Here is a 27,663-nt window from a genome sequence, read left to right on the forward strand (position 1 = left end):
CACCAGGCGTGCGGAGCCCCTGGGCACGAACGGACGAACGAGAGAGACAGAGAGACAGACGGAGACAGAACCAGAGATGGAGGGAGACACAGAGAGACAGAGGGGGAGACAGAGAGAGAGAGACAGACAGACGGACGGAGACAGAGGGGGAGGACAGAGCTGGCGCCTTGTTCCGATCGGGGCTTAGCCCGCCAGCGGGCCAGCTCTGGTTTGGGGCAGCTGGAGGGCTTGCTTTACGCCCATCTTTGCCAACAGGGGTGCGAGAGCCCATCTGCCCCGTCGGGGGACGCCTGGGAGGCGGGTCAGGACCCCGGCCCCTGCACTAGCCGTCACCTCCCGTTAGCCAGTCCGGCGCTCAGCCTCAGTTTCCGCATCCGTGCAACGGGATGACCGCGACGTTTCAGACCTGGCTTTCGGGGGGTAGGTAGGAAGTCGCGGGGAGACCACTCCCGGGGCCAGCAGCCGCCGTTAACCCCACCACGCCCAGGAGGGCCCTCAGCCCGGCTCCCGTGGCAGGCACGTGGGGCGCAGCACACAGGAGGCTCCCCCTGCCGGGCACCGAACCCTAGCTGCCCTCACCAGCGGGGGGACGCCGGGGGCCGAGGGGTGCCTCCCTGCCAGCACCCGGACCCCGGCCCCGGCCAGCACGGACCCCGGGAAGGGACCGCCTGCGCCCCCGCCCCCCTCCCCGCCGGCCACCCACGGAGGTCCTACCTGCAGAAATCAGCAACGAGAGGACAGCGAGCACGTTCAAGGACTGCTGGCCACAACTGGTCATCATTCGGCTTGCATCGGTCCGTCGAGAGCCGCCTGGGTAACGAGATCCGGGAGAGGCCGGGTGTGGGCCGCCTCGCCTGCGGGTGCAGGCACTGGCCGGCGGGGGGGACACGGGCGGGGATGCGTGTGCGCTGGGAGCCGGGGCCGGGCCGGGGCTGATGGAGACCATACCATCCAAGTTCCTTTCTGGAATGAATGACCCCCCCCCCCCCACCCCCCAGGCCACCGTCACCTCCGCTTCTTTGCACGGCAAAATGAGACTTGATCCAAGGCGGACGGATGGCTCAGGTGCGGAAAGGACTGCGGCCGGTGGGCCGGCGCCCGGAGCGCAGGGGGGCGAGAATGGCCGTGTAGCGCAGGCGGGGGGCGGTCGGCAAGGGCCGGGGCACCTCCGGGGGCCCGCGGGACCCGGGTCTCCCCGCTGGGCCGCTGGCAGTGCCTCCCATCAGCCCCTCCGCCAGTCGGCCCGGAGCCCGGCACCTTGCGGGCATCGGGGGGCACAGCAGTGGAGGAAACAGACGCCAAGTGGAACCGAGGGGACTCTGGCCGCGCCCGGCGTGCCTTCCAGCGACGGAGCGCAGACAAGCAGATGAATATTTAAAACGCTGCGAGGCTCCCGGGGACGCGCCCTGAGGAGCTGATGGCCGGGACGCACACAGACACTGGCACACTCACGTTCACGGCGGCCACGGGGCACGACGGTAACGGGCGGAACAGCCCTGGTGTCCGCGGGTGGGTAGGTGGGGAAACAGAAGGCGGCCTATTCACGCGGCGGGAGAGGATCTGGCCTCCCACAGGACGGGGATGCTGACCCGATGCCACAGCACGGATCAACCCCGGGGGACGTCGCGCTCGGTGAAATGAACCTGACACCAAAGGACAAACCCCGTGGGATTCCACTCACAAGGGGCCCGGGCTCATCACAGAGACAGCGAGCAGGACGGTGGGCGCCAGGGGCTGGGGGTCGGGGGAGCAGGCAGTTCGTGTGCAATGGGGGCAGGGTTTCAGTCTGGGAGGCTGGAAAGGGTCTTGGATATGGGGGGGGGGGGGGGTGACCGCGAAAGGGCTCGATGCCACTGAACGGTGTGCTAAAAATCATTAAAACGTGACGTTTATGTTATGAGTATTTTACCGCAAGAAACGAAGCTACGAGGGGGAATAAAGCCAGGGGTCGGAGGAGGGATGCAGAGTGGTGCGGGGGGCGCAGGCAGGGTGGTCGGGGAGGGCCTCGGGCGGAGGCGACGGCCGGCAGACCCGAGGGAGGCAGGACCGAGCAGCGTGGCTGTGGCCGTTTGGAGGAACCGTGCTGCAGACTAAGGAGAAGCAAGTGCAAAGGCCCTGGGGTGCGAGCAGCCCGGAGGCCAACGGGAGACCGCGTGGGGGCGGGGGGTGCGGGTAGCAGGAGGCCACCTGAGGCAGGGCCTTGGCCCTCGGTGGCCACGTCACATCAGGGTGTTGAACCTTGCCAACACCACCCCCTCCCTGCAGGCGTGTGGGAGTGGAGGCTGCGGGAAAGGAGAAACTCTGGGTCAACGGCGCGGCTGAACCTGAGTCCCAGGGGGCTGTAAGCCGCGTGTGGCTGCGGGGAGGTGTAGGGACTCGGGATGGGGATCAATCTGCTGAGCACCTCACAGGCGCCACGTTCTGGTTCTGCACACCGCACTCTTCCCTCGTGGCACCCCGTTGTGGCATCCGTGTCCACCCAGACCCTTAGGCTGCAGTCCTAAGAGCCCCGCACCTCAGAACGGACGCTCATTTAGAATAGAATTCTTGCAGACGTAGCTAAGGCGAGGCCACCCTGGACCCCCATCCAGCACGACTGGTGACCTTCTAAGAAGGGGAAATTTGGACAGAGACATGCCCAGAAGGGAGGCCATGCGAAGTCGCAGGCAGAGGCCGGGGTGCTGCATCCACAAGCCAATGAACCCCAGAGATGGCCGGCAAACCTCCAGAAGCTTGGGGAGAGCCTCGCGGACGCTCCCTGGGGCCGCCCGGAAGGATCCAGCTCTGCCCACCCCTTGATGTCTGGCCTCCAGGTTGTGAGGGCACACGCTTCCGTCGTGAGAGCGCTCGGTGTGTGGGGCTTGTTCCGGTGGCCCCGGGACCCTGCCACGGACCCTCCCGTGGGAATCGCCCCGGGAGGGGCTGGGATCCGCACTGAGGTGTGAGGGGCGCTCACCTGGGAGCCGTACCCAAAGTGAGGATGGACAAGGCCTGGCCAGCCCCCTCCCCGCCCCGCGGAGACCCCGCGCGCCCTCCCGGCCAGGCTGTGCCCCCAGGTTTTTGGGGGCCCTCGCGCCCTCCATCCTGGTTCTGCTGTCCGTGCGATCCTGTCTCCGCATTTGGTGGAGCCCTCCACCTCCCGGGGGAAGGTCTGCGAGCAGGGCACACGCCGTAGAGATTCGCTGCCAGAAAACACAGTTCTGGAAGAGGGGACCGGGAAGGGCAGGGTGCAGTCCACAGGAATGGCCCTCCGACCCGCACCCCTCCCCACCCCAGACTGTCCTGGGGCACCTGCTCTGGGCCCGCGCCCGGGGCCACCACAGCTGGTTTGTCCTCGCCCTCCGGAGCTCACCACCCCATCAGGGAGGGCACAGGGGCACCAGCTGGGGTCCGAGGAGGCCCTGAGTCCCACTGACTGGTGGCAGGCAGAGCGGGAAGCCGCCCTGGGAAACCCAGAGGCTGGACACCTGGCAGGGAGGAGACAGGACCGGACTCCAGGCCAAACGCGGGGAGCAGACGGCTGGGCCCGGCCGGCCACTCGGGCCTCCCTCTCACCCAGAGCGCGGGCAGCGGGGTGGACCGAGGCTGCCGGGTGTTGTTCTTCTAGAACGTGAGCCAGTGGGGGATGGCGTGAGTGCAAGACAGAGCTGAAACACCTTCATGGGGTGGTGACTCAGGCTGACGTGGCGTCAGCCCCTGGGGAAGGGCCCCCCCACCTCTCCTGCGGGCCTCTCTGCGCCCACCGCCCACCGGAGCCCCACGGGCTGTAAGCTGCTTAATTGCTCTGAGCCTGGGCCTCCTCCCCGCCTCCCTCAGGGCCCTCCTGGGAGGATGAAGGAGATTAAAGCATTTCAAAGTGCTTAGCAAGGATCTGCACTTAGGAAACCCAAGGATCTATCCGGGGAAAAGGCACCGCGGGGGTGGGGAGTGACAGGTCCCCTGACACAGCCCCTCCATGGCTCCATTCTGTAGGTGAGCAAGCCGAGGCCCACGGAGGGCTGACACGGGTCTCCAGACTCCCGGGCCCTGGCCCTTGTAGGATGGGGTGGCCCCAGTTTGGGAGCCAGGACTCCAGTCCAAGGGCCGGTGGGTTTGTTGAATGAATCCCGGGGTTGGGGAAGGGTGGGGGGTTCCACCTCTGCCTTGCACTCCCCCCTCCCAAGCCTGCCCCTACACAGCCCTCCATATCCTGGGGTGGGGGGGGGGGGGCTGTGTCCTCCTCTCACTCCTGGGAGCCCAAATCCTGTGCCACCCTAGAAGTGGCTCCAGGAAGCCTGCCTTGACCCCATCAGCTGGGAGAAGTTTGTCCCTCCAGAGGGACCGCTCGTGTGCCATCATTTCTCTCATTAAAGCGTTAACACGTTTCTTCACCTGTTCTCTCGATACCCGCTCACTAACCCCCACTCTGGAACAGGGTCCGAGCCGGGTTCCAGGGACAGGGAAGAGGGCGTGGGCCGGGCACGGACGCCCAGGAGCTCTACCTTCTGTGACCGGTCTCCATGCTCTCTTCCATCAGGCCATGAGGGTCCTGGGCCGGGGCCCTGCCAGCTGGGGGCCACGGCCACGGAGCCTGGGCTCCAGAGTCTGGCCAACACCGGCCTCGGGCTGTCAGGCCTGCCTGGGACGGGCGGGGAGAGGGGTTCTGAAGCAAGAGTGGCCTTGGGGCCAGCATACTGCGGGCGTGTGGGCCCAGGACGCACTTCGGTCACATCTGTCCCCCGTCCAGAACCGGTCTGCTCAGACTCCACTGCCCGGCTGTGCTCCCCACCCCCACCCCGGGGGCTGCCTGGGCATGAGTCAAGGCAGGGGGATGGGAGGGGGCAGCGGAAGCCACAGCCTTGTGGGTGGGGGCGCGGGGGCCCACGGAGGGGGCACTGCCCTACCTCCCTGGGTGCTGGGGGCAGCTCAGGTGCCAGAACCGAAGGCTGAGTCTGTGGAGGAAGAAACACCCATTGCCGTCACGCGGGAAGTTACATAAAAATTCCATTTCTAATGAGACAGCAAAACTCAGAAGCCATCCCCGGCTGGGTCAGAAAGTGGCTTTGGAAGGTCCGTGGCCTCGGTGGCCAGCTGTGCTCCTTGGTCTGTTCGCAGGGGTGACGCGATCCACAGGACCCACATTTACAAAGCCCAAGCCTTCGCGGGGTCTGCAGCGGGGGACGTGGGTTCAGGGACTCTGAGTTCAGGTGAAAAGGGGGTGTCGTGCCATCAGGTACTGCCCCCTGAGACCCCCACAGGTGACCCTGTGGGGAAGGGCGGGCACCCTTCCTCCCGCCGGGCGGCCCTGGGTCCGGCTTTCTCTGGCTGAGCACCGCCACTCCCCCCCGCCCCATTCCCTGAGTAGCGGGCACTGACTTTTCACTGCGTAATCTCAGCTAATTCCGTCCCAGGCGGGAGAGGCAGATCACCAAACGCGGCTCGGAAAGAAGGAAACTGAGGCTCAGGGTCACGTAAGCCACTCAGCGGCTCAGACAGGAGGCCAACCCGGCCTATATCTTGCTCTCCATCTCAGACCTGCAGGAGTTTCCAGGTCCTCCCCGGCACCCCCGAGAGAGCCCATTTCCCACAGACAGATCAGATTTATTGTCCTGGGTTCTATCTCCTTGGAAATTGGTAAATGGCTCGTTGGCCAGCCATAAAACTCAAATAACTGGGAGAACGTTCTGGATGAGCAGGACTCCCCTGAGCTCTGACCGCATCCAGAATCACGAGTCGGGCATGCCTCTCTGCGGTCCACCCCTCGGGTCAGCCGGGGACTGCTGTTCCCAGATTCGAGGATTATTTTTAAACACCGAATTTGGCGAGGCTGGAGAGGAGAGGAAGGAGGGCATGTGGCGAGAAACAGAGCTGAGGAGGGTGAATGAAGTCCCCCCGGGAACAACAAGCGATCTGTTTTCTCATCAGCCAGGCTGGGCGAGGGAGGGACGAGGGGCAGGGCCTGGGGGCTGTGCTGACGGGGTTGCCAAAGCCACCCCAGGCCGGGCGCCCAGAGATGCCACATCCTCTCTGGGCGTCCACCGGCCCCTTTTCAGGCCACCCCACCCTCCCCCACTGGACGTGGCCAAGCGCCTCCTCCCGTCCGGACGGGGTCAAGGGCAGCGTGGCCTGGAAGTTGGGTGCCAGAGCTTGGACCACACCGTCTGGGGCCAAGTCCTGGCTCCGCCTTTGTAACCACACCCCAAGTGGCCTGGGACAAGGCTCCCCGGTCTCTTGGGACCTAGAATGGGGATAAAAATAGTATCTAATCCACAGGACCCTTGTGACAATGGAGTGAGGTGATTCATCAGAGCGCCCGACACAGAGCCGGTGAACGGCAGGCTGCCTCCGTCCCAGCCTCGCACAGCCATCCAGGTCCTGGTGGGCCCATTGGACCCATCGGACCAGCAGCGCTCCTCCTCGGGAGTCCTGCCAGCCCCGGGGCTCAAGTCTACGCTCACTCCTGAGGCCCTGCACGGTCTGGGCCTTGCTCCCACCTCCTACTCTCTCTGCTCGTCGAGTGTGAGCCCTCTCCGCTGGGCCTTTGCACATGCTGTTCCCCCCCACGCCTGGGACACCCTTCCCCTCTCCTACAGCCGGACAACTCCGGCCCAGCTTTCAAGGCTCGGCTGGGGCGTCCATCTCCCAGGAAGGTTTTCTCCCCCGGACTCTCTCACTCCCCTGGGTGGGTTCCTGAAACTCCGGCCTTGCCCCTGCCTCAGGATTGTCACGGGGGGCTCCCCCGTCACCAGCGTGGACAGGACCGTGCTGCCTGTGTGCTTGGTGCCCTGCCTTGACTGCAAACCGGGAGAGGGGACCATGGGAACGCAGGCCTCGCCCCTGGGACCTGGCCACCCGAGCCCGGAATCTCCCGGCACTGGGAACAAAGAACACGTGACCAGTGACATGCCTGTCACCAACGCATACGTGTCCCACCGTGCCCCTCCCCCGCAGGGGTGCACGAGGGGCGGGCGAGGTGGAAGGAGCACCTCCAAGGCCAGGCCCACGGCAGGGCGAGGACAGGTCCCGCCCCGGCCTCCTGGGCGCCCGGTGGTGGGGATCAAGGCACAGGATTAGGCTTTTGCTCCGCCTGGCCCTTCCCTGGGCACCCCTTTCCCCAGCTCCCCCGTCCCCATCAGGCCAGCCCGCGAGGCCCAGCTCAAATGCCACCCGGTCTGGGCAGCCGCCTCGGCTACGCCCCCCCACCCCCACCCCCACCCCCACCCCACGGTCCGGGGAGAGGCCCCTCTTCTGGAGGCCCGTTCAGCGAATGCCTAATGGGCTCCACTGGGGGCCAAACCCAGTGCAGGGCAGACACAAGCAAGTCGGACACAGTCCGGCCGCCACGGGACTGTGGTCTGGGGGGTAGAGCCAGGAAGCGACTGATCCCACCATGACTTAGTGGCTAAGCTTGGACCTTCTTCCTGCTTCTAGCGGTGGTAGGAGCGCTGTTGATTAGCACTCCCCAGGGCAGGGCCCTCTGGGGACTCACAGACCGTCCTGCGGGCGGCAGGTGCCCAAGAGACAGGCGCTGGCACTAATGGGGAGGCGGCAGCTGGCAGCTGTTGAGGGCTGTCCCCAGGGCCGGGATGAGCGTCACCCAGGAGCTCACTCGCTTCTAGCCACGCCCCAACCCGAGCCTGTACCGACACCCTTCCCAGGGTGCAGGCAGGGGGGAGGGGGCAGGGCCCGGATTCAAACCCCGCGCTCTGCTCCTGTGCCCCGTCTGCGCTCACCGATGAGCGTGTCCACACGCGAGGCAGCACACACGCGCACACGCGTGTAAGCCCACACAGCGGCAGCGGTGACTTGACCTCCAGCAGGTCCCCGGGCTCCCAGGGCCCTCCCTTGGCAGCGCAGACCTCACCCCGAGTTCGCGAATGTTTGTTTCCAGGACGACACCCACTTCAAGGCCGTGACCGTCTCACTCCGAGATGTGAAGGCTGGGGATGAACACTCCAGGAGGCGAGACGCCCGCAGGAAGCCAGATCAGAGCGGGTCCCTTGACCCCTGCCGTCGTGCTCGAAGCCCGTCCACCTTTCCTTCAAACACAGATGGTGGCTTCCGTGGCGTGCCGGGCACGGTGGCTCTCTGAGCACATCTGCCTCTTCCACGGGGCCGCAAGCCGGACAAGGGCTGGGACCCAGGACCGCTGACATAATTCGCAGGGCCCGGTGCAAAATGGAAAACGCGGGCCTTTGCTACCAAGTTAAGTCGGTATCTCTGGACAGCGAGGGCAGGACGACTGCGTGAATCGCAGCCCCGCGAAGCCGGCCCTGCTGAGACCGTGCCATTGCTGCTTGTCGCCATAAGCAGCATCGGGGCTGGCACATAGTAGGCACTTGGTAAACACCTGCAGGAGTGGTGAATGAGTGCAGGCATCGTCGGCCCCATTTTTCAGATTAAAAAAAAACCCTAACTTAGACTAAATGGTTTGCCTGGACCTGGAAGGTGGCAGGGCCGTGACCCGAACTCGGGGCTGCCTGACTGCAAATGGGCTCACGGTGGGTGCCGGGGGCGGGGGGCGGTGACGTCACCTGGCCTGGAATCCGAGCCCTGCCGTCCACTAGCCGGGTGTTCTAGACAAGTTACGTCACTGGCCTCGGGTTCCTCGTCTGTGAGACGGGAACCGTGCCCCCACCTTGCTGGGGGACTGGGGACAGAAAGGACCAGAAGCACAGCAGAGCACCTAGCATCTAGCAAGTACTCCGAAAGGGGCTCCCGTCTGGTGTCGCCCACTGTTCCCAAAGCCAGGGGTTTAGAGCTTCCTGTGTGCCCCTTAGCAAACGGCGGTGTGTTTGAAGCCATGCCTGCCCGTGAATTTCTGAAGTGCTTCCCTCCATGCTGTGCTTGTGCCTTTGGTCAGCGCCAACAGCCTTCGCTCTGACGGCTGGCTCATCGCTTCCCTGCCCGGTGCGAGCTTCTGGGGCAGGGGGCACTTCTGTGCCTCTCAGGCCCCTACCAAACTTAGCATCCAGCAGGCGCTAAATAAATAGTTGCTGCCCAAGGAGTAGAAACTGTGTCCACACTCACTGGTCTGGATGCCAGATTCACCTTACTGCCAAGAGCAGGCTTTCAGAAGAAACAGCGTAGATCCAGGCAGAGAGCAGCAACATGCCTGCTCCTCCCACGGAGACCGGGTCCCGATTTCTACCGTCATCGCCAGTGACCCTGGGCATTAGCCTCATGGCGGAAGCCAGTGACCTTAGCCAAGAAACCCCAAACCCCAACTCTGGGGCCAGGGAACCCAGGTGGGGCATGATAACACCTGCTCACCTCTCCACCCAGGGAGGAGAGCTCTCTGCAAACTGTAGGGTGGGGTGCTGGGGTGTTGTGACCAAAATAGTGTGCAGGTTACCATTAACCTAGAAACCACTGCTGTCTCCTCCAATGCCCCCCTCAAGAACACATTCTTCCAGTTTCTCCTTGGTAGGGCTCTCTCCCCTCTGCAACGCCCTCCCCCCAGCCAGCTGGGCTCTGGGTTCAAGTTCTCAACTCGGCCTGTTTCTGTGGCCCCCTTCCTTGAGCCCCTGCCCTGGGCCCCTTCTGCACACTTCCTGCACGGTACTCCCTCGACTGTTGGAGGCAGGCACTGCCGCTCTCCCCACGTCACAGGTGAGGAAACTGAGGCCCGGGCAAGGGCACACAGCTGAGGGAGGCTGAGCCGGAAGTCCTAGTCCTGCTGAAGGCCCCGGGTGTTCTGCTCTTTCCCCTCGGTGCCACCCCGGGTCACAGGGCAAGCGGCTCCCCCCCACCCCCCCCACTCAGCCTCAGTTTCCTCCCTGGTTAAGGGGAGGGCTTAGCTGAGGCCATCGAGGGGCACTCTGCAAGTTGCCAATCCTCTGCCTCCGTCTGTTCCCTGGAATTATCTGGCGGCACCATGGAGCTAAAACAACCCCTAGAAATCCCAGCGGCATTTTTTTCCCCACTAGAGAAACACAAAAATATCACATGAAGAATGAATCACTGACTGTGTCAGGGCAGGAAGAGGAAAGACAGGCCCGCCGAACGCCTGTCTGGAGGGTGGCCTCGATTTCTCTCCCGACGCCGGGGCCTCTACTCCGGCCTCCCTCCCTCCTCCCTCCCTGGCCCCGGGACCCTTCCTCACAGGGGAGAACAGAAGCCAGAGACAAGCCTCGGGTTCCCACCTGTAGGTAGAGATAACACACCCACCCTGAAGGGGTGCCGGGAGGGACCACGGAGGCATGCACGGATGCATCCATTCATTCTTTCTTTCTTTCTTTCTTCCATTCCATTCGAGGCATGACGCTGGGCTGGGGGCTGCAGCCCGCTGGGCCGAACAGACCCGCCCCATCCTCACAAAGCCAACCAAATACCCACATGTGTGACTCAGGGCATTGGAGCAGATGGGGGGGAGGGGGCTGACCCGGTCTGGGTCGGGGGCACCCCAGGGAAGCTGAGCTTTGACAGGTAAGCGGGCCCGGTCCAGACCAGGAGAGGGTGGGCCTGGGGGAGAGAGCGTTCCAGCACTGAGCGCAGCTCGGCAGAGGCCAAGAGGTGCAAAGGGAGACGGGAGGGGAGGCAGAGGAAGGGGGAGGAGACCCCGTTCACCTATCAGGGCCCAAGTGAGCGCTCCGGGCACAGGGGACATGCCAGCGGGCATCATTCGTGAAGACCACCAGCGACGAAGGGGGCTGCGCTCCTGGGCGGGCAGGGGACAGGAAAAGAGAGCAAAGACAAAGCGAGTGAAGCGGGGGGGGGGGGGGGGGGGCATCTGAGCACCTACTGTGTGCCAGGCACTTTCGTGCATTCTTGGGCCTGCATTGGAGGGGGGAGGGAGGTGCTGGCCATGACTCTGTGGGGGGCCCCTCCGTCTGTCCACACGGTCCTCTGCTGGCCAGAGCTGGGTGAGTGCACAGGCCACCCCGAGGAGCCGGGTGGACAGGGGAGGTTGAAAGATTTACAGCTGGGCCACAAAGGAGGCCGGCTCCCTCCCCTTCCCTTCTACCCTTGCACTCCCATGTGGCCTGAGCTGCGCCACAGATAAACCCCCTTTCTCATCCCCTGGGAGAACAGGCACCCTGCGGGCCACCAAGTCCAGACTGGGCTGGGGCCCCTGTGTCCCGCCACGGCCCAGGTGGGCAGAGGCCCCCAGCACGGGGAAAGCGGGGGCCGTGGGGCCCAGGGGAAGTGCCGCCCCAGCCTGGTGGGGTTGGGGGCCAGTATTTATGTAAGCCTCGGGACCAGGAGGAGTCGGGATTATCCGCGATTCACAGGTGAGGAACCAGGCATTTCTCATCTCAACTCGGCCCGGGGCCACCCGGCTAGTCAGTGGCAGAGCTGGGACTCGACCAGAGTGGCCTCCCGAGGGATGGGTTGGGGGGATGGGGGCGTTCCCGGCAGAGGAACAGGGGGCAGGCAGACGGACGGACGCGAGGGCTGTTTCAGTGCCACAAACGCGTTTACCAAGGGGAGAGGGAGCCGGAGGGCGGGCTCGGAGCTTGGGGTCCCGACAGTCGGGCTTGGGTCCCGGCTCGGCCACTTCTCAGCTGTGCGACCCTGGGCATGCTCCCGCACCTCTCTGAGCCCGGCCCGCCTCGACGTTTTCACGATACGATTCAAAGCAAACCCGCTGCGTGCCAGATCCCGAGAACCATGATACACAGACAGGTGGCTGGAGTGTCACAGGACTCTCTGTGACCACCCTACGTAGGACAGGACCCACCGGCCAGCCTGGTGGGCCGGGACACAGGACACCTGGAGGAAACCCGAGTCCTCAGCAAGCTCGGGGAGGCCTGGGGGAGGCTGATGTCACCACATCTCAGAGTGGGTGCCCAGCTCTGCACGGTAAAGGGCACCAACGCCCCTCCCAGGCTCAGGGACGGCCCTGTTGGCCCGCGGGGACCACGCACGAGAATGTTCTCGGTAGCGCGGTGTAGAAGAGCAAAGCCCTGGGGACAGCCCAAGGGGACAGATGGGAAAATGCACTGCGGTGTGCCCAACACTGGAACACAGCCACGCCGGACGTCACGGGGCATTTTAGCAACCCAGGGCTGAGGGAGAAATTTAGGTCCCCAGATCCAACTCGGCATGGTCCACTTTCCGAGACTAAACACAGCTGGAGAGGAACAGGCGCTCTTGAAGGAGGCATGTGGCCGTGACCGGGCACAGAAGGGAGCGAACATAACGCTTGGGTCCTGCGGGGGCAGGGGGCGAGGGAGGGCACTCGGGGCCAATGTTGCAGCCCTCGCGTTGGGTGGCGGGTTTGGGAATGTTTATTATGTCATCAGGGGACAAACGAGTAAAAAAAGAGGGTTTGGCACAGATCACAGTGGGAGAGCACCAGGGGAGGAGCCAACCTCATTTTCCGGCCCGCGGTCCAGGCAATAAAATGTCAAATCAACGCGCGGGGCACCGGGGTGGCTCAGTCGGTCAAGCGTCGGCTTTTGGATCCGGCTCAGGCGATGATCTCACAGACCGTGAGTTCGAGCCCCCCGTCGGGCTCTGTGGTGATGGCACAGAACCTGCTTAGGATTCTCTCTCCCTCTCTCTCTCTCTCTCTGCCCCTCCCTGGCCGTCTCTCTCAAAATAAATAAGTACACTTAAAAAGCACCGTTTTAAAAAACATGAACAAAAAAAAAGATTATGCCCCTCCCCTATCAACTGTAAATAGTCCCAACCCCCAGGCACTGGGGAGCCAACCCCCCGGGCGTGACGGGCGGGGGCGGCTGCAGGGGGCTGGCCTGGCAGAGTTCTCCAGAAAGGCTGCCTGTGCTCGGGTCTACCTCCCAGGCTCTTGGCCTGGTGCTGGGGTTTCCCCACGCCCCTAAGGATCTGTCTCCATGTGGATTTCCAGCCTCCTCCCGGTAAGTGTCCTGTCCCCTTGAGTACTTCCTGGTCATAAACTCTCTGTGCCTTGGCTTCCTCACCTGTACACGGGGGACACCGGTCATGACCCCTCCTCCCGTGTTAACTCCACAATTTGACCTGCTCTGGTGGACCCACCTGACGTGACACAGGCACAGGACCCCAACGCCACCTTGCACCTGCCTGGACAGGTCACCCGCCTCCGGGAGGTCCAGTGTCCCCCTCTGTAAGTGGGCGCCCTGCCTCTCCCCGCTGCGGGTCACGGGGAAATGAGGGAGACGGAGGTCAAGTCGTGCGCGAGGTGCCCTTGGCCATTCACAGGGACGCCAGGGGACCCAGGGACGGCAGGATGGGTGCCTGAGGGGAAGAGGATGCCAAACGGAAGCCGCTGCCCGCCACTCTGCAGACAGCAAAGCCCCCGCGAGGCGCCAGGTGCTCTCAGCCGTGCCCTTGACCCTGACCCCCCATGATGGTGCTCTCCCACCCAAGGAGGATGAGAGCATCACGTGACTTGCTCAGGCATTGCTGTTACTAACAGCGGCCCCAGCGTGGAACCCAGATTCAAAACAGACCGAGCCAGGGGCGCCTGGGCGGGGGGCTCAGGTCACAATCTCACGGTTCGTGGGTTCGAGCCCCGCGTCGGGCTCTGCGCTGACGGCTCGGAGCCTGGAGCCCGCTGCGGATTCTGTGTCCCCCTCTCTCCCTGCCCCTCCCCGACTCACACTCTCTCTTTCTCTCTCAAAAATAAATAAACGTTAAAAAACCCGACCGAGCCAAGTAACCGGGGTGTGATGCACCTGGGCACGTTCACCCTGGGGTGAGGCACCTACATCGAGGATGCTCTATGTGGTGCGGAAGAGTCAGAGCCTCTACCAGCTCAGGACCCTGGAGAATCGAGGGACCTCTCGGACCCGAGGCGTCCCCTTCTGTCTACTGAGGATGGTGTGGACTAGAACGAGAAGCGCGCAGACTGTGGTAAGGTGGCTGGGCCGGGGGGCCTGGAGAGCGGCCCTGCGCCCCACCTGGGAGCCGGCTAGAAACACGGGATCTCGGAACCCGCACCTTCATACCGGCTTTTGGGGGATTCCGACACCCGCTCACGCAGGGGAACCACTGGGCTGCTCAGAGGTCAGGAGATGGTTTCTGGAAAGGGCCTAAGGCACCTGTCCTCTGAGCCGCTTGATCTTGGTTGTAACGACTCAGCCCGGCCATCGTCGCACCGTACCCCATCCTGAGCACGTGGGTGAGGCTGTGTTCCAATGAAACTTTATTAACGAAACCAGGCGGCCCGGGGCCGCTGAGCCCCTGCGTCAGAGCCTCCATACCCACCGTGCCGTCCACAGACCGGCCTCCGGGGCACCTCCCGGGAGCTGGCTGGAGACACGGGCCCCTGGGCCGCCCCGCCTACCAACCGGGCTGGCACCTGCAACTTCGAGAGGCCCTGGGCGACAGCACACGCTGGGGAGCAGGCAGCGGCCTCTCCAGGCGGCCCCGGGGCCCTGCCGCTTGCTTCCTTCCTTCCTTCCTTCGGGGTCTGATGAGCAGGGACGGGGGGGGGGGGGGGGGGGGGGGGGGGGAGCTGGGGGAGGGGCCGCCAAGCGGGTTCTAACAAACCTCGGCACCGACTAGGCAGCTAATCGGCAGCAGCTGCTGTTGCAACCAGAGACTTGTCAGCTGTGATTAAGCGAAGTTGCCTTCAGGCCAATCAAGTTCAAAATTATGCAAATAGGACCATAAAGGAGACCACAGGGAGGGTGCGAGCGCCGCTGGCTCCCTCACTCGACCTGGCGCTCTGAACCGCCCCCCCCACCGCCACCGCTGGTCTGGGGTGGGGGGGGCCCCCGCCCGAGTCACCCCTGGACCCGCTCCGCTTCTGGGGGTTAACGAGCCGGCCGCCCACGCTCTGCATAGTTGGCACCGAAGCCGCCAGAGCGGGAGGTGAGCCAGCAGCCGGCAGGAGCCCAGCCAGGCCCTGACGCCCCTCGGAAGAGCATCTCTGCCACCCCCGCTTGGCCGGCCTGGCCCCACGGGAGCCGGTTCTGGCCTCACCGGGGCCCTCCACACCTAAAAGGGCTCCCTGGTGGCGGTGTCCCGACAGCCTGGGGAAACAGGACACTCCCAAAAGTGGCAGGAAGCGGCTCCCAGCCATCTTCCCCGAGCGCTTACGAAACGCTGCTCACCCCTGCGACCCAGACCTGGACAGCCTCCTCCTCCGGCTCATCTCCATTCGCGGGGCCCCTGGCACCCCCACGAGCGCCCCGCAGCCATCCCCAGCCCCGTGGTCCCCCCCTCCCCTGGGCTTTGCGGCCTCCCTCTGCCAGCCCCTCCCACGACGGACCTCCCAGGAGGAGTGAGGGGTCGGCCACCAGACCCCCGTGAGGGGTGGAAGGCACAGGGGTTCCGCGACAGAGGGAAGGCCCTCCCGCCCCTTTCAGACACACTCCCCGAGCCCCCATCCTGTCCAGGGGAACAGCAGTATCACACGGTCTTAGGTGACCCGGAGAGAAGCCAGCTCTCAGGCCTGAGGTCACCACGGTCGGCCCTGTCAGGGGTGGGGTCAAGAGCGGGCTTCTGGAATCGCAGGGAACTGCTCTGAGCGCCCCCTCTCCCCGCTCAGGGAAGACCAGTGCCTCAGGCCTACGCAGCCCTCCCCCCGGCCCTGGAGGCCCATCCAGGTTCACCCTGGCAGCGACAGGGCAGAGTCTGGCCCCCGGAGGGCGAACCTCCTTCACACGGGGCCTCCGCGGCCTGAACCCTGCCCAGCAAGGCCGGCTCCCTGCTTTTCAAGACGGAACATTGCTCATGACGGCGAGAAACTCGCTCAGTTTTATAGCCTAGGTTGACATCGAGGTAAACAGTGTTATGGAGGTCTAATTAGCGTGCCGCTTGGGGGAGCGTGGGCTCAAAGATTTCTGGGGAACGGAGAGGTCCCATCCAAAAGCATTCATGAAAGAGCTCCACCAGCAGGAAGCCCGGCCAGGGCTGGGCCGGGGAGGCCAGAATTCCACGAGGCGGCAGGTGCCGGGCCCGAGCCTGGCAGAGGGTGGCCAGAGAGAGGACAGGGGTGCGGGCTGGCCTGAGGGAGGGCGCGCGGCTGCCCTGGGACCCCTTAGCCTGTCTGCGCCTCCCCCTTCCCTGCGAAGGGGGGTGCTAATCCCGGCTCGTGGGGGTGGGGTGAGGATTAAATGAGATCGTGTACGTGAACCCAGGGCCCTGCCGGGTGGTCAGTCGGTGGCCCATCCCTTCGTGCCTTCCCTTCGTGGAGGTTTGCTTAGAGCAGTTACGTGTTCTCCTAGGTGAGGTGGTCGCACGTGACCCTGAGAAGCGCTCCAAGGGGGGATGATTAGCCTCAGGTGGACACGAGAGGCCTCCCAGGGGCTGTCATTTCTGGGGGGGGGGGCGGCGGCGGGAGGGGGGTCACATAGCTTATTAGAAGCAGACCTGGGACTGGTACCCAGGTTTCTAGATTCTTGGCACGGGGCTCCCTCCACAGTGTCAAACTGGCCACACCTGCCACAACGCTCCCATCCGCGGCACGGCGGAGGGAGGGGGGGGCGTCTACACTTGGGGCTCACACGGCTGTCTGGGCCGCGGCATCCCCTCCCCGCGCCCCACGGTCAGTCGGGGGGCCCCTCCTTGGACAAGAGCCCAGGGGATCCAGGCTGTGGAGGCAGAACCCAAGCAAGAGTTAGCCTGTATGTAACCACTGGCCTTCTGTACAGGGGAAACGGGAGAAAGAGACTATTTCTTGAGCACCTACTGCGTATCCAGCCTTGGGACAGCATTTGACAAAGGCCGCCTCCTTTAATCTTTAAAAAGGAGGCGGGGCTTCTGCTCCCAGTTTGCAGATGAGAAAACTGAGATGGTGTGTCACCTGCCCAAGGTCACGGGGGGGGGGCGCTGAGCTACTGGCATCCAGCCGGTCTGGTTTCCAAGTCAAGGTTCTTTCTGGGCCTCTGGCTGTTGGCCTTGGGCAATGGGGAGGAAGTGGGGGGGAGGGAGGGAGCTGCCGCTTTCCTGAAATGAAACCGCAGAGAAATTCCCCCTCTCCTGAGGCCTGGGGGAAAGCAGAGGAGAGACCATTTTTGGAATCAGCTGGTCCCATTTCCCACCGGATGCTGGAGTCCCGGCCCTCCGCCCACACTCAGGACTTCCCGGCAGATCTGGCCCCTGACTGAACTCCTTCATCCCCAGAACTCAGCTCACCACGGCCCCGGGGGCCATTCTCCTGGGGGACAATCAGACTGGGAAGCTGGGAGAATCTGTGCTCCCGGCCCTCCCCTCTGTGCTGCTCTGGCCTCACACTGAACGGGCTACTTTTTTTTTTAACGTTTGTTTATTTTTGAGAGAGACAGAGTGTGAGCGGGGGAGGGACAGAGAGAGAGGGAGACACAGAATCTGACACAGGCTCCAGGCTCCGAGCTGTCAGCACAGAGCCCGACGCGGGGCTCGAACCCACTGACCGTGAGATCCTGACCTGAGCCGAAGTCGGCCGCTTAACCGACAGAGCCACCCAGGCGCCCCGGAACAAGCCTCTTTTAAAACAGTCAGCATTTGGCTCAAGCTGTGAAAAATGAATCCACGTTTGGTGTGTCAGGGGGTGTAGGCTAGGCCACGCCTGGGAAAGGAAGGGGTGGTGGGTGGGAGGCCCCCTGGGTGTCCCGGACCTAGCTGCTGGCCTCAGGGATGGGGGGACGGGGAACATCCAGGTACTGGGGAGACAGATCTGGTTCCAGTGCCCTCACCTCCGCTACCAGACATGGGACCGTGAGCAGGTCGCTCCATTCAAACCCCCAGTTTCGCTCCTGCCTCCCTCCCGTCCATCTCGCGGGCAGGAAACTTTCAGTGAGCACCTAGTAGGTGCCACTCCGGACTCCAGCCCTGAGGATGCAGAACTGAACTAGACAGACACCTGTCCTTGGCACGTGGATGCCTCCGTCTGGAGCGGAGAGGGGGGCTCTGCATGCCTCCCCCCCTGGGGTCTGGCACAGGAGGGGGCGAGCTCCGGGCGCCCACCTTGGCGACGCCCACGCCTGAGGCCCCTGCGGACTGACGGCCCCCCGGTGGAGGCCGGGGCCAGGGCCGGTGCCCCTCTGAGACCCTGGTTGCCCAGCCCTGCACTGGGCACGGAGCGGGAGGCGGCAGGCGGCAGGCGGTGGGGGGACGGGCGGCGAGGAGGCAAGAGGCCCCGGCCCCGGCCTCGGACAGTCCACAAATAAACTGCTCATCCCCCTTCCCGACTGAGAGAGACAGAAAATAGCTTTCACACTATATTTTCTGATTTTTTTTTTCCCACTTCACTGCTTCTAAATCGATCCAGAACAGATTGTCCAATTGTTTGAATTTCAGGAGAAAAGTCTCCTAATCTTTCCTCGGTCCTGCCCAGAATTCTGCCGCGCCCTAGCCCTCTCCTGGCGATCTGGCTGGAGGCGGGGGTTCCCCCGGGGCTGGGGGGGGTGGGTCTGTGCTCTCTGGTGGCGCTCATGCCCAGGACTCCCCGGAAACGTCCTGTCCCCGGAAGAGAAGGCTTTGCTCCTCCGGGAAGGACCGGACTCGAGGGGCTCTGCAGGCAGTGGGGCCACTCGGGAGCCCGAAAGCCTGGGTAGAGCTGGAAGCCGCCACCCGCCTTCCTCTCCCCTGCCCGTCAGGAAAAGTACCCTGGGTGCTGGGCTGAGCCACAACCTAAGCAACCGTGAAGGGCCAGCATTATCCCTGTTGAGCCAGCAGCAGGGCAAACACTCCTTAAGTTGCCAGAGTCAGGCCACTGCCTTGGAGGCCAGGCCACTGGCGAATGCTACTGCCTTTCCACCGATGCCACGGTCAGCCACGCCCAGGCGCGGAAAGCTTGCAAACTCCTTTTCTTGGGCTCCATATGCGTCGTCCCTTCTGCCTCGATGTCCCTCTACCCCTTGCCCCTTGACCCGGTCATCCCATACTCTGCCTCCTGGGATGCCACCTCCTCCGGGAAGACCTCCTTGCTGCTCCGCCCCCTTTCTCCAGGCAGTATGCTCCTCCAACCGCTGTCCTCACCGACACTTGCTCAGTCCCTCATGCAGGACCCCGACCCGGGGCGGAACAGGCAACTGTGCCCGGACGGCGAGCTCCAGGCACAGCTTCCGGAGTGAATAACCGGGCAACGTGCACCCGAACAAACGGCTTGCGCGCTCCTGTCTGACACCCGGCCCCTTCCAAGGAGGCCACAGATGACAGCGCAAACCAGGTTCTAGAGAGTAAAGGTGCCACTGCCCTTGACCTCGAGGTCCAGATGATGCTGGGCAAAGCCAATGCAGCCCCTCCCAGACCTCACCTCCTCCCCAGGATCTCGCTACCCTGCATCTGTCCCCCCAAAGAGAAGGAGCTGGGTGATGGTGACAGACCAGTGGAAACACGTGAAGGGCTTGTTTCCGGAGCACTCTGCCCGGCCCCTCAGGGCCCCCACCCGCGTGGGAGGCAACCCTCCCAACCCCGGGACGGGCAGGCCTGGCTCAGGCTGGCTCTGCCCTCCCGCCTGCCCCTTCCCCGACCCCGTGCTTCGGGCCTCCTGGGGAGGGACCCGGGCGGCTCACAGGCTGGTGCTCCAGATCTCTGCCTGCAACGTGCCACCCTGTTGCAAAGCCTCCCGTGCAACCTGTCCCCCACCGTATGGAGTCCAAACACCTCCTCCGACTTCCCGCGCAGCTTCCCAGATTACAAACTACACTCAGACACGCTGCCTCTGTGCATCGCCACCCCCCCCCCTCCAGAGGAAGCGAGCGGCCCTCCCGAATCACGCAGGACGAGACAGAGGTTCAGAAGCGCGCCCGACGGGAGGCGGCCACGGTCGGAACTCGACTCCGTCCGGCTCAGAACCAAACTGCCGGGGGCACCAAGCGGCCTGGGCCCCCAGACTTGGGCCACCACCCCTGTTCCCGTGGAACGGGGACAACAGACGTTTGCCCGGGAGATGGCTGCAAAGCCCGTTCTATCTCATGGCTCGCGGCCCTCAAAAGAAGTCCCCTCCCCACTGCCCTGATCCTTGGCCTGTGATGCTTCCTGAGAGCTGTCGTTCCTTCCTCCCTCTGTCCGTCCGTCCCTCCATCCATCCACCCACTCACCCGTCCATCCCCCTGCCGGCCCGCCCCTCCACCTTGTCCGTCCTGTCCGGGCACACCTGGGCTAGGAGCTGTGTACAGAGCTAAATCGGGAGAGACGTGGTCTCCATCCTTCGAGGACAGAGAGAAACTCCACTGCTCTGTGCCTCCTGGATGCTTCGGTTATTAAACACGACAGCGGTGACAATGACGGTACCATTTCCTGAGCACTTACTAGGGGTCAGGCTCAACGCCAAGCACGCTCCTTGCATTTACTCATTTAACTCTTGAAAGAACCTTGTGAGGGGGCCGCTATCCCCATTTCCTAGACGAGGGCGCTGAGGCCCAGAGAGGTGACGTAACTGGGGTTTGCGCCCCGACGGTCCCTCCAGAGTTCTGGGGCCGTAAACAATGGTTGTCACCGTAACTGGCCCAGGAGCCCACAATGTCAGGATTCTTACCTGGAACCCTCAAAAGCACCCCTGTAACTTATCACTACCAACGTCATCCGCCTTCTTTTGCAAAGGAGGAAACTGAGGCCAGGAGTGAAACAAGCAGCCGGACGCTGGGGCTGGGCTGTGAACGCAGGAGGGGGGACCGGGGCCGGCCCCCGTGCTGCCGGGCTCTGTGGTCTAATGGCCCCCTCGATACGTTTGTTCATTCGGTCAACAACCACTGCCACGGAGTCCCCCGCTCTGGAGGTTCAGGGACGATCAGGTGCGGTCCCTGCCTGGCTGCTTCAGGAAGGGCCGGAGCGATACAGACAGCAACAGTGACCTTCCCGCTCGTTGCGATAGAGCGAGAAAGCAGGGAGCTGGCGGGCTCGTGAGCACACGCTCCGTGCACACGAAGCACCTTCTGCAAATCCTACCTGCTTCTCACCGTAACCCGTTTCGCAGACGAGGAAACAGAGGCCCAGGGGCCACGGCACTCGCCCCGGGTCACAGAGTTCGGAACAAGCAGAGGGGAAACTTGTCAGGGTGGAGGAGCTGTGCCAGGAGCCTCCCCCCAGCTCTGCCCGTTGCCCTGACAACGGGCCTCGGCTCCGAGGCTGGGCCCACTCCCCAGAGGACTTGGGGTCCCAGGGATTCGATTGCAGGAAGCCATCCCCAGACGATGCCACATTCCCGCCCTGCTCCCTGAAAAAGTGAAACGACAAAGACGGCAGGAACAAGCTGGACCCCCGCTGAGCTGAAGGCCGGGCCTCTGGGGCTCAGTGGTGATGCCCGGCTTCCTGCAAATGGGCAGAGGGGGGCCCTCCCCCATTTTCTGGAGGTAGAGACTGAGGCTCGGAGCCCGCAGATCTTGCCAGGACCCACGTCCTGAAGCCCAGCCTGAGCTACAGCCCAGGAGGAGCAGGGCTCAGAGGGAAAGAGAGGAAACTTTCTAGACTTTGGGATTAGTGTCTGTGGTTCCGACTGAAGTTCCATATAGCAGCTTATACTTGTCCCTCTACCCCCCTCCCCCCAGCCCGAGCCCACGGGATCCAGAACCTTGAGTTTCAGAGCCCTGTCTGCCTAGGACCCTGGACGCCTCGATTCCCCTCTGGGCTCTGTTCTCCTTAGGGAAAGGGAGACCCAGAAGTTGGCCTTGGGGTTTCCTGCGGCTGCTGGAAAATAATGGATATGAAAGGGCTTTGTAATAAAGGAACCTGCAAATGTTAAAATCGGAAGATGCCACTGGGAGCCCAAGCCAATGTGAGACCCGCTTCAGGATTTTCCTCAGGCTCCTCCTCTATCCTGAAATGCCCCCTGCCCTCCTCTGCCTGGCACACTCCTACTCACCCTTCAAGACCCAAGCCAAAAGTCACCTCCTCCAGGGAGCCCTCCCTGCCCCATCAGGCAGGGTGGGTGGGACCTTGCAGATGCCTGCTTTATTCTATTCTGCCCCCCCCTTGCCCCCGCCCCCACCACAAACACACTGCAAAACCCACCCGGGCAGGGTCCTGGTCTGATCGTCTCTTGCCTCCTGGGCCTGGCACCGTGTCCGGACACAGGGTAGGTGCCCCGGAAATGTGGAAGGAAAGCAAAAGCTAAAGGCATTTTCTGTTCGTCTACAAATCCAGCTGCACACCCAAGATTCTCCCCGCAGAGGAAAAAGGAGCCCGAAGTGAAAGCAAATCACCATCGTTTCCTTAACCAGCTCAGGGAGCCGCGGAGGAAATTCTCACACTGGATTATGGGAGGGATTTTGCCTTTATTTTTAATTTGTGCCAATATCTAAGAAAGTGGCACTTTATCCTGAGCCCATCATGCACCGAGGAGCTTCGAATCTGGCGCAGGAGGCAAACTTTCCCGGCCCAATTTCCCGATGCACGGCTCTTCTCTGAGGCTTGCCAGCGAGGAATAATCAGATTATGTAGCTGGGTTTTAAAAGATCACGGTTTGTCTCATTTTCCAGGGAAGTGTGAACTAAAAAAAAAAAAAAAAAAAAATTTTTTTTTTCCCTCCCGGGGCTCTGTTAAGAGCTTCCAGAACTTAATTCAGTGTTAAATGGGTGTAATTTGGGAAACTCATGCATTATTTCTTAATTTCTCGAGGCGAGCCTGCACACATCTGCTGAGGTACGTGTGCGTGCGGACAGATGGGCGGTAATCGGAGTGCACGCCCCGGTCGGGGGAGGGGGCAGGCGGCCGAAAACACGAGAAGTAAAGGCTCCATTCATGGTTGACGTCTAGAAATCTGGGATGGGAGGCATTAGCATTGCATCTCGGGTCCTGCTTTTCCCCCGGGATGGCGGGGGGGGGGGGGGGGCGCGGGTTGAAGCCTTTTACTGGAGTGAAATTCACCATCTAAGGGTGGAGGGGGGGGGTCTGAAGCCTTTTATTGAAGGGAGTGAAATTCACCATCTAAGGGTGGAGGGGGGGGTCTGAAGCCTTTTATTGAAGGGAGTGAAATTCACCATCTAAGGGTGGAGGGGGGGGTCTGAAGCCTTTTATTGAAGGGAGTGAAATTCACCATCTAAGGGGGGGGGTCTGAAGCCTTTTATTGAAGGGAGTGAAATTCACCATCTAAGGGTGGGGGGGGGTCTGAAGCCTTTTACTGGAGTGAAATTTACCATCTAAGGGTGTGCGCAGCCCCCTCCGGGTCCCCCCCCCCATCCCAGGCAGCCTCGGGGCATCCCAGGCAGGGTGGGGGGAGCCTCTGGAAAACCCCTACCAAGTCTCCATCGTATCCCTGAACACCCCCGGCCTTCAAGGATGCTCGTTCACCGTGACCTTGAGCATGTCACAGGCCAGCTCGGGCCTCAGTGTCCCCATCTGTAGCTGGATAGGCAGACAAGTTTCCAGGTCCCTCTCGGGACCCACAGCAGCAGCCTCTGGGGCTTCCCTCTAACCGAGCACATATGCCGGGGTCCCCATCTTTGTCTGACCCCCCAACTTCAGGCTACGGAGAGTGGGGGCTTCCACACCCAAGACCCTACTGGGATGTCTCCCCCAGCCCCCGCCCCCCCCCACAACCCTCATGTCCCGCATTGCTGAATGGGAAGACAGGCTCACAGGGCAAGTGAGTCACCAGTGAGTGGCCAAATCAGGAGGCCCAGAGAAGGCTCTCCAGAAAATTTCTGACCTGGTCACGGCCAAGGGGAAAAGGAGGGAGGGGCTTGTCACAGGTGGGCCTAGCTGATACGGGAGGTGGGTACTTTTAACAGGGTCTGGGGTGTCAAGACAGCCACAGTCCCAGCCGGCGAATGATCTGTTTAGACGCTCAGTCATCAAACAATCCGAGCCCTGGTTCATCTCTGGCAGGGACTCCCTGGGGACAGGTCTGAGGCCTTGGGATCTCCTCCATTTCCCCGGGGGGAGGGGGGGGGTCACACATAGACAAGGGGTCAAGGAATGTGCCCGCCGGAGGCAGGGAGTCAGGAAGGAAAAAGAGGTGGGGAGAGAAAAGGAGGAGACGGCCCTGTGCAGGGTGAGACCAAACAGGGCTGGGAGCACCTGCTGTCCCCAGGAGGGCGCAGCCCAGGCCTCAGGACACCACCCTACAGAAGAGTGTGTAGGAAACAAGGCCCTCCTGTTCTTAGAGGTCGACTGCTGTTTTGGTGAATTCTAGAAAGGGCCGCTGGGCTGGGAGAAGGCACTTCTTGAGGGAGCTGGGGCTGGGGCTCTCAGTTCATCCTAGGATCAGTGCGGATCTGTTGTGTGACTCAGCTAGGGAGACGCAAGCCAGCAGAGGCTGGGTTAACAGAGGCAGAGCATTCCCAAGAAGGGAGGTGATACCTATCACTGGAGTGTGAGACGGGCCACTCTCTGGACCAGTCCAGGGCAGAGCAAACAGAAGGAGGTGAGACCCCAGAGACCCGCACGGCATCTGGGGAGCCGCAGGACAGCCACGAGACAGGAGCTGGGCTCCAGGCAGCGCAGTGTCCTGGTTAGGAGCGTGATCCCGGTGGGGTCACCCGTCACTGCTGTTCTGTCGTATGACAGCATCCATAATCGCGGGGCCCGGTGCTTGCTCAGCACAGCACCCGGCGCCTAGCAGGCTTCCTGGCTTTTGCTACCAAATGCTGTCCTGCTGTGGGGAGGTGCCACCTTGTGCCCCCCTCACCGAAGCCGCGGATCGTAGGCAGGCAGCTGAAGTGGCCAGGTCTGGTGTCCCCGGCTCCCTCCCTCTCCCAGAAGCCAAGGGCCGGCTGCGGCCGGAGGCACTGCTCTCCCGCAGCGTGGCCGGAAGCGGGAGGGCTGTCGAGGGTCTGGCCGATTGATCGTCCCAGAGGGCTGGACACCAGACCCGTCTCATCTTCCCCACCTGCCCTTCCCTCTGCCCGCCCCGACCTTGGACGCCCGCCGGCGGGCCACCTAACCATCCTCCCCTCCTCGCTGCCCCACCCCTGCTTCTGAACCCTCGCCCGGGCCGGGGCTGGGGGGCGTCCAGCTCCCCGGCGCCAGGCCCGCTCGGGCTGCACCATCTGCCAAGCGTCTCTCTAGTCCTGCAGCATCCCCCCCCCCTCCCCCTGCCTGATCTGCATCTTCAACCCGCAGAGGGTCTCTGCCCAGAACACCTTCTGCTCCTCCCGTCTGGCTGATTCGGGCCTGCCTTCTGGAAGGCTCCCCGCCCCCCTGCACCCCTCCTCGGGCCACCCCCTCCCCCGGGGTTAGATCCTCCCCACCTGCGCCCCCACACCTCGGCTTCCCCCAGGCAGGGCTCCAACCCCACTGGCTCGTCCGGGGGCTGTTTCCTCAAAAGCTGCCAAGGGCAGAGGTGGGGGGGGGGGCTTGCTGGGTTGTGTGCGAGAAGTGAAGGAATGAATGAATGGACGGATGGAGAGCAGGACCGGGGAGTGGCTCTCGGCATCTCCCTGGGGCAGGCTCCCCTCCTCTCCTTCTCCCCCCTACCCACCCTGCAGAAGTCTGAGCAGCCCTGGACATGCCCCCACCCGGGAGAGGGGGTGTGGGGCACACGCACACCGCAGATGATGCTGGCACACACACACACACACACACACACACACACACACACGCACACGCACACGCACACACGCACACGCACAGCTCCAAGCCAGACTGCTTCTCCTGACCTCCCCGCGAGCCCAATACCTTCCAGGCACCTGACACGGAGGAACTCGGCGTGACAGCCACGTTAAAGAACCTGGCAGGACCCCCGACCTGGGGCTTTCACCTTGAGCCCCGAGGTACAGGGGCCACCTGGCTACAGGGAACTTTCTGGCCACCTCCTGCCCTGCACTCACCCCCCACTCAGGACAGGCAAACAGCCTCCCTGGAGGGATGGATTCCCTGCAGGGGGGTGTCCTGCCCCGAGCAGTCACAGATTCAGGGTTGGGGGGGACCCTCCGATTCTGGACAACCGTGACCAGCGTGGGGGCTGGCCTGAGCTGGCCCCAGGGGCCCCGGGGTTATTCTGATTCTGGTTTTGAAAGCCATTTCCAACCATTTCCCGAAGACTCTGCCCATCGGTGAAAATGTCCCGACGTCCCACATGCTTCCTGGTCACATTCAGACCATCGGACAGGTGACGAAAGCAGGGCTGACGGAGGAATCCCCCTCGGCCTGGCTCTGAGTGGGGCCTAACTTGCTGGCTCAACAGTCTTTCCGTCAAGGCCCAGAATGAGATTCACAGGACACCAGTGACTGAAGATTGTCTTAGACACACGGGGGTCAGGGCCCTCCATCTACAGACTAGGGCACTGAGGCCCAGAGAGGGGCAGCCTGGGGTCACACAGCCAACAGCACCCGATCAGAACTTCCAGGGCCTTCTCAGCGCGACCTCACAGAGGTGGCAACGGCTGCCATGCCACTTTACAGATGGGGAAACAGAGGCTCTGAGGGGTCAAGCACCTTGCTCAAGGTCACCCAGCCAGGGAAGCCAGGGCCAGATAGAGGCCACCCGCTGTGATTCCTGGCGAAAGGCACTCTCTGCTCCTCCCATCCAGGTCCCGGGTTCCTTGGGCAGGAGCAGTCACTAAGCCAAGGGATCAGAGAGGCCGAGAGAGGCAGAGTAGACACAAAGAAGCATACAGACACATTCCCACGGCAGATTATGTAACTCCCCTTCCCTGGCCCCATCGCCCCAGGGGTGCGGCCCTGAACCCACGGCGCGCACACCGACCCACCGGCCCGGGGCCCACCAGCCGACGCCGGCTCTCTCCAAAGAGAGGACAGTTGGAGGCGCCAGGACGCGCTGGCATTTCTTCCTCCTCTCTTTTTTCCTCCGCCGGGCTAACCAATACTAATACTAATAATGATAACAATAATTAGAATAAATATAACCTGAAGACGCTTGGGGTCTCGTTACCATGGCAACCGCTGGCGTTAATGAGCTGCCGAGGCCGCCGCCGGGCCACCCCGCCCCGGGCGCGGGATCAATATTGATTCGGCCCCGGGAAGCGGCGGCGGCGGCTCCACCGGGGCCACGCGGCAGGCGGGGAGCCCGGGGCGCGCTCCTGGAGGGGTCTTCCCGGTGGCCCGCGCCGCCCGGCTGGGGCCCCCGGAACCGGCCGGGGCCCCAGCGTGCCTCCGGAACTCTGTCCGGCGCGCACGGGGCTCCCGGCTCGCTGCGCTCCCGGACTCGGTCCTCGGACGCCGGTCCCCACCTCGGACGCGCGTTCCGGTCCCAACTGCCGCGTACCGGCACGACGCGCTCCGGACCGCTCCTCGGAGCCGGGGCCGGGTCCTCTGCAAAGGCTCGGCGACCCCGACCTTGGACGGCCCCGGCGCGGACCCCAACGCCAGGGCGCCGGCGACCCCACACGGCTCCCGCCCCCGGACTCTCCGCCGGGCGGCCCCGGCCCCTTTTCCAAAGCGCGCCGGACGCCCCCCCCCCGTCCCCCCCGAGCCACCGAACGCTCCTCTCCCAGCGCGCCCACCCCTCCCCGGCCCCGGCGCCCGCACCCCCTTTCTCCCGGGGAGCCCGGGCGCCGAAGACCCCGCCCCCCCCCACGCGCCCGAACCCTCCCCCGCCAGGAGCCCCGCCCCCGGCCCCCCTCCGCGAGGCGCTCGGACCCCCGCCCGGCGCGCCCCTCCCCCGCCCGGCCCGCCCGGGGCGCCGCTCACCTCGTGCCCGCCGCCCGCTCGCTCCTCGCTCCGCCGCCGGGAGCCGGCGCCCCGCGGGGCCGAGCCGCCTGCCGGGGGCGCGGGGCCGCCCACGCCCCCCGCCGCCACGGCCGCCGCCGCAACAGTTGTCCCGGCCCCGGGCGGGGGCCGCGGGGACCCGGGGGCTGGGGGTGGGGGGGTGGGGGGGAGGCTCCGAGGCGCGCGGGGCGCCGGGGCTCGGGCCGGGACTCCGGCTGGCGCTCCGGCCGCCCGCCGCCTGCCCCGCCGGCTCCCGCG

General features: G+C 63.7%; 1 protein-coding gene across 4 annotated transcripts in view; it reads right to left on the bottom strand.

Moving 5' to 3' along the window:
• The window catches only part of SHISAL1 (shisa like 1), a 70,208-nt gene extending 42,805 nt beyond the window's left edge, over positions 1-27,403 (bottom strand). Inside the window, exons 1-2 of one of the 4 annotated variants that reach the window (XM_042993498.1) lie at positions 27,388-27,403; positions 715-810 (exon numbers count right to left, since the gene is read on the bottom strand). In XM_042993498.1, the coding sequence (XP_042849432.1) occupies positions 715-781 (67 nt within the window). In that variant the 5' untranslated portion in view covers positions 782-810; positions 27,388-27,403. Of the gene's footprint in view, positions 1-714; positions 811-20,109; positions 20,158-22,050; positions 22,286-26,604; positions 26,914-27,387 lie in introns of those variants that run through there. The other 3 variants (XM_042993497.1, XM_042993496.1, XR_006220298.1) reach the window with 3 other exon arrangements.
• Positions 27,404-27,663: the final 260 nt, after the last annotated feature.

Source organism: Panthera tigris, chromosome B4 (genome assembly GCF_018350195.1).
Source record: "Panthera tigris isolate Pti1 chromosome B4, P.tigris_Pti1_mat1.1, whole genome shotgun sequence".
Classification (NCBI taxonomy): domain Eukaryota; kingdom Metazoa; phylum Chordata; class Mammalia; order Carnivora; family Felidae; genus Panthera; species Panthera tigris.